This window comes from Hipposideros armiger, unplaced genomic scaffold (genome assembly GCF_001890085.2).
Source record: "Hipposideros armiger isolate ML-2016 unplaced genomic scaffold, ASM189008v1 scaffold_138, whole genome shotgun sequence".
Classification (NCBI taxonomy): domain Eukaryota; kingdom Metazoa; phylum Chordata; class Mammalia; order Chiroptera; family Hipposideridae; genus Hipposideros; species Hipposideros armiger.
The window spans coordinates 2,267,480-2,273,595 of NW_017731488.1; the positions used below are offsets into that span (position 1 = coordinate 2,267,480).

At 56.6% G+C, this 6,116-nt stretch overlaps 2 protein-coding genes across 4 annotated transcripts in view; both read left to right on the forward strand.

Moving 5' to 3' along the window:
- Positions 1-2,899, forward strand: part of CEP85 (centrosomal protein 85) — a 31,484-nt gene extending 28,585 nt beyond the window's left edge. For all 3 annotated transcript variants that reach the window (XM_019650251.1, XM_019650252.1, XM_019650253.1), the window contains 2 exons: positions 589-814; positions 1,207-2,899. In XM_019650251.1, the coding sequence (XP_019505796.1) occupies positions 589-814; positions 1,207-1,367 (387 nt within the window). In that variant the 3' untranslated portion in view covers positions 1,368-2,899. The remainder of the gene's footprint in view (positions 1-588; positions 815-1,206) is intronic.
- A 1,173-nt stretch (positions 2,900-4,072) lies between these two features.
- SH3BGRL3 (SH3 domain binding glutamate rich protein like 3) lies at positions 4,073-5,584 on the forward strand. Its single transcript, XM_019650134.1, has 3 exons — positions 4,073-4,255; positions 4,847-5,014; positions 5,130-5,584. The coding sequence occupies exons 1-3, from the start codon at positions 4,208-4,210 to the stop codon at positions 5,193-5,195; spliced, it is 282 nt and encodes a 93-aa protein (XP_019505679.1). The 5' UTR covers positions 4,073-4,207; the 3' UTR covers positions 5,196-5,584.
- The last annotated feature ends 532 nt before the right edge of the window (positions 5,585-6,116 follow it).

Consider the following 6,116-nt stretch of genomic DNA (forward strand, 5'->3'; position numbering starts at 1 on the left):
CTGGTTTATGTAGTGAAGCCTGACTCCGTTGAGGTGAAGGTTTGAAAAGGAAGGACACATGCCAGCACTGTGGCTTCCGGGTCCACAGCTTCTCCAGCCCCCCACCCAGTGGCCACTAGCTGTCATGTTTTTATTGCTCTGTTTATTCCTCTGACATACTCTGATCAGGCTGGCTGGTGGCCACTTTTGTCAGGGTGGCAGGGAGAGATTGAAACCAGTGTCTCCTCAGATTTCACGGTTCACGTTAAGCCTTCTCTAATAGCCTGCCTAACAGAGTTGGCTGAGGGACTGGCTTCAGATAGGGTTCCGAGGGGCGGGAGGACCTTCTCTGGTTCCTGAACAGAAACCTGGAGGCTGATGACTCAGAGTCTGCTGGGAGCAGCTTCCTCTCCACTGCGGGAGCTCTGTGGGCCCAGCCTACCTACAGGAGGAACTAGGCCTGATACTGGGAGGCGCGGTGAGGAAGGGAGGACATTATCTGTGACTCAGCCTCCATGCCACACACATGTATACATATATCTACACTCAGGGACAGACACTCTCCCTTTCCCTGGGTCTGGGGTAATGTGCTTGCCCATCTGTCCTCAGCTTTCAGCACAGAACCAGGACCTGATTGAGAAGAATCTGACGCTCCAGGAACACCTGCGCCAGGCTCAACTGGTGTCCCCGTCTTCACCAGACACGGCCCAGCTGGCATTTGAGCTGCACCAGGAGTTGGCCAGTTGTCTTCAAGATCTGCAGGCTGTCTGTAGCATTGTGACCCAGAGGGCCCAGGGCCATGACCCCAATCTCTCCCTGCTCCTTGGCATTCACTGTGAGTCCTCAGGCCAGTCTAGGACCCAGGAGAGAGAGGCTTTTATTCTCCTCTCACCCCCATCCAACTTTCCCATAGTTCTGGTAACGTGTGAACAGGGCTCGGGAGGCCTGGTCACTGCCCTCTGGGAGTTACGTGTTTCATAAAGTAGATAGATGTTCAGTAAATCTGTTTTGGGAACAGGCGTCCTTATGGGGCACCTAGGTGCTGCACAAACCAGAAATGGCCCTTAGGCAGCAGGTTTTCAGCCCTCTTTCCCCAGCTGCTTTTTTAAAAGTGCTGAGTCTGAGGACACAGCCCTGGGCCTCAGGGTACTTATTGCCTTTGCATACTGCCCCTCCATGTGACGGCGTCTCCCAACTCACATTCTTCCAAAATGCTCTCCTCCACAGCTGCACAGCACCCGGGGACTCCGCTAGATTTGCAGAAGCCGGATGTGATGAGGAGGAAACTAGAAGAGCTCCAACAGCTGCACCGTGACATCGAGGATTTGAGGACTGCCATGTCAGACAGATATGCCCAGGACATGGGAGAAAACTGTGTCACACAGTGAGGCATGCAAAGCTTGGGACTCTGTATTCCCCCAGGGACGATCTCCTGCTGAGAGCCCAGTCCCCCAGGTCCTGCCCCGACAATCTCTTGCCTCCTATTTGCTGCTATTCTCAGAGAAGGGGTGGAAGGGAGGCAAGAACCTGTACCTGGGGCCAAGGGCTGACCTGGGAACTGTGCCTCCCCTGCCTCACACTGGCTTTGCCTTGTTGGGTTGCATTTGTCCTGTCATCTTGATTCACCCTTTGAGGGTGAGTTACTAATTAACTTCTGCAGGTCACCTGATAAGTCCTCACAGACTGTTCTCAGTCCCAGGCTGCCATCAAAGAACGGGCTGCTCACCTCCCTTCTCCATCCTTTGGGATGGATCCACATTCATTCCCACTCTGTACCTTGGTCCTGCTGATGCCCAGAGTTCATTAGAGGGGCCTGAAAAGGCTGAGTACCAGTAACAGTGGCCATTTGAGAATTCTCAGGTCCCACGTGCCAGCCTTCCAGGGAGCTGAGCTGGCTTTCTGAGTTTACTTAGGCCCAGTCCCACTGCTTCTTCCTCAGGGCTCTTGTTCACACAGACACCTCAGGGTGACCTATTCATTAGCAAAGTACCCACTAGAATTGGGGGCCTAGGGATTATAGCCAGGGCTCTTTCATCTGTGCTACCCTGCTGTTTTACAGGAGACCGACCCCACTCTCCTGCCCTGTGCCCTTGGAGCCCTGGCCATGTGGTCAGCACAGCCCCCTTCTCCTTTGTACTCAGGCCATCCAGGTAGCCCCCTTCTTGGACTTTGCAGACTTCTCTGGTTCTGGGTTTGGGCAGGATTTTCCCCCCAGAGTACCACAGGGCAGCTGCCAGTCTGCTCGGCCCTTCGCCTGGGGCTGGAGCTGATGCCCAGTCCTCTTCGTGCCTCTTTTGTGTTTGGGGCGGGGTTGGGGGTCCTTTGCCTTTCCTGCTCCAGGTTCCTTGAGGGTTCCCAGAGTACCCAGTACAGGTCAGCTTTAAGGTATAGCTTTCAGTGTTTTCTGGGTTTTTTTTGTTTTTCTGGGGCCTTTGGACCCTTTGCTTTCTGATTTCTTTTGCCTCCTGGTTTAGGGAGCATCTCACAATTGTTTGTATCTGGTTGCTGGGCTGGCCCCAGGCCAAGCTGGGGAGCTGTGTGTGGGTATGGGGTGGCACTTTGAGCAGTTAAGGAGCCCAGAATCAGCCACCACAAGATTTTTGCTAAGCTTTGGGCCGTCAGGGCATCCTCCTGGGCCTGAATGGGACTCTTAAGTGTTTTTACAAGTTGTGTTTTATTTATGGAGTGACTTATCCCTTCCATTCAGAGCAGCCCCACCCAGCCATCCCCTCAGCCTCTGGGCTTGTGCCTCCTAAAAGCAGAGCCGCCTGGTTGGTCTCCACCCTGTGTTGGGAGCCCAGCCACCATGCTCACGGGTATTTTTCCTCATAAAGTTTATAAGCAGTTATTTATATGGATTCTTGTTATGTCAACTGGTTTGTATTGCCTATTTTGATTACAAAATAAAAATTTAACAGACTCCTCAGTTTTCCATTGCCTTCCATCACAACCATCCCCTACTCCACCCCTTTTTGGCTTGTTAAAGCCAAAGTCTGGGTGTTTAGCCAAGTTCCCCAGACAGCAGCAAGGAGGGACCTTTGGCAGGTCCACCCTCATGTCTGTCGCTACCACTTCTGCTCCTCTATTCTGTGGGGACAAATAAGATCTCTTCCCACACAACTTTCTGTTGAGCGAAGCTGCCAAGTCATAGAGCAAGTTTGTCAGTGGAGTTTCAGTAATCCTGAGAGGAAGTCAGCTGCCTCTGGGTTGCTGTGAGGAAGTGGCTTCCCCAGAGCAAGGCAGGGCACTACTTGCTTCAGGGAGCTCGAGTTGTCCTCCTGGGCCATTCTCCAAGCCCTGGACTTCTGAGGGGTGTCATGTCCAACCCCAGAGAGAGAGCAGTCTCCAAAGGGGCTGGCTGCTGCAGTCTGCTCCCTCCAAACCCCTCGAATTTTTGCTGAGAGTAGGAGTGGCTTTGGTGTGCCCTCTGTGACCTGGAGTTGGGGTTGGGCTGAGACCACCCCAAGACCAGCTGTGTATCTGTAACATGGAGTCCTAACACGAGCTTCTGCCTCCACCCTTTCCAGAGCTAGCAGCCTCTTACCGTGGCTTCCATCTGGCTCCTTCAGGGTGTGGCCCTGTCTCCTGCCACCAACCTTCCTTGGCTAAACCTGTCTGATTGGAGAGGAATTTGGGGGGAAATCTCTTAAGTAGGGGCTGTCCCTGCATTGGTGTGCCTCCTATCCTGACGTGTGGCTGCCAAGTATGGGTGTCCCCAGGGGGACTGTGGGGAAGGGTTCTTTGGAGCAGGGTTCCCTAGCTTGGGAACTTTAGGTTTGAAAAAAGCCTTTAAAACCCGGAGCTGAGCTGCGCTGTCGTGGCATTGGGGGTGGGTGCAGCAAACCCGGGCAAGGTTGAGGAGGCGGCCCTTGCCAAACACTCGCCCCTGCTCTCCCGGCCTTTCCTAACATTGGGTCCCTTCCCAGCCTTACACTGTGAACCCAGATGAAAGAAGGGCTGACGGGGGCGACCCTGCGTGACACGGGGGTCCTGGGCGCACCCGGCCCCCGAGGGGGAGGGGAGGGGAGGGGACCAGCGGCGTGCAGGGCGGGGTAGCGTAGGCCCCGCCCCTGCCCGCACCGCCCATTGGTCCTGAGAGCGGTGACTCGTGGGCTGAGCAGGAAGGAAACCGCTCCCGAGCGCGGCGGCGTCGTCTCCAGGCCGTGCTGCTGCCTCTACCGCCGTCTGTCCGCCCGCCCGTCAGTCCGTCCGTCCGTCCACCCGCAGCATGAGCGGCCTGCGCGTCTACAGCACGTCGGTCACCGGCTCCCGCGAAGTGAGTGCGTGCCTGGGGCCCTCTCAGGGAGAGCGCGGGGCGCCTGGACCCGCCCCGAGGGCGGGGCGGGGGCGGCTAGGCGCGGGATACGGCCTCCCTGGTCCGGTCCCAAGGTGGGCCCCGCGGCCCCATCCTAAACGCCTTCAACGGGCATCCTGGAGCCTCGGCAGCCCTAGCATGAGCTGCCCACGCCCATCCCCCGTCACTCGGACGCTCATTCTCTGCACCCCCACTACCTGGACGACCCTGACCGCGTCCTTATCTTGCCCTTCTCCACCGCGTGTGTACCTGGGGCAGGGTGGCCCCTTACCAGCCTCCTCTCAGGCCTGCCCTGCCTTCCCCTGGCTGAGCTCCTGATTCTCCCCACCCTGAACTTCATCCCGTTTTTGTTCTTCTGACTCCCCTCTCCATGTTTGGTGGTCTCTGTCTCATTCTGCACCAATACAAGCCTGACTCATCCTCCACAGCCCTATTGGCCAGAACCCTCCTCCAGGGTGTGGAAGAGGACAGGGGGACAAAAGCTCTTGGCCAAGGTTCCCCCCATAAGCCCCTCTGCCTGCTCACTAACCCCTGCCCGCCCTCTTCCCCCAGATCAAGTCCCAGCAGAGCGAGGTGACCCGCATCCTGGATGGCAAGCGCATCCAGTACCAGCTAGTGGACATCTCCCAGGACAACGCCCTGCGGGACGAGATGCGAGCCTTGGCTGGCAACCCCAAGGCCACCCCACCCCAGATTGTCAACGGGGACCAGTACTGTGGGGTATGGGCCTGGGGGCTGGGGGTGGGGGGAGTGTTGGAGGAGGACTCAGGCCAGAGTCAGACCTGAGACAAAGCACCAACAGTCAGGTGACCACCTCTCATGTCCCCTCCCCCAGGACTATGAGCTCTTCGTGGAGGCTGTGGAACAGAACACGCTTCAAGAGTTCCTGAAACTGGCCTGAGCCAAGCCCAAGCCAGCTCAATGGACTTCACCATTACATTCCCCCAGCCATTGCTGGCCGTGAAGGACCTGGTGACCAACTCCCTGCTCTTCCTAACCTTCTGACCTTGGAGCCCTCCCCACAACCCACTCCTCTCCTCTTCCTCCCTCTAACTGTAGCCTTCCTCTTCTCCATTCAGAGGCAACAGTCCTTACCCAGTAGTCTCATAAATTGTCTTAAGCAACAGCCCAAGTGCTGGCTGTCCTCAGCCTGGCCCTGGGGCTGCCACCCTGTCTGGCACTGGCTGATGGGCACCTCTGTTGGTTCCATTAGCCAGGGCTCTGCCAAAGGCCCCGCAATCCCCAACCTGGGAGCACCCTAGAGACAATTAAATGTCCCATTCCATTGGCGCTGTGTCTGTTTGGTGTGGCCTGGACATCCTGGGTCTCTGCTCCGAGCAAGGCTGGTAGATGTTCCTGTGCTGAGGCTGTGCTCCTGTGGGCAGGTGGGTTGAGCTGTCTCCTGTGTGTGTGATAGTGCATGTGTTTGGATATATGTCCGGTATACACATACATACCTGTGTGGACCAACAGCTTCTGAACAGTGTGCGTGGGCCCCCCCGTCCAGCACACATGCATGTGATGGCGTCCATGACGTGTCTGTGCCTTGGTGTGTACTGCACATTTGCATGCCTGTCAGTAATGTGGCTGTGCCTTGTGGCTGTCTGCTTGTGTTCCAGCAGATTGGCTAAGTGTGGGTGTGCCATGGCAGTGAGTACACAGCCACAGTTCTGCCGGTTTGGGGACAGTGGCTTGGTGCGTAGTGTTGAGGAAGTTTCCACACGTGCTGTGGTTGTGCATATCTGCACAGGGATCTGCTGGCTGCACGCTTGCACATGAGGTTCTGTTGCCCCAGCTGAGCCTGTGGTGGGGCCCGACCTTC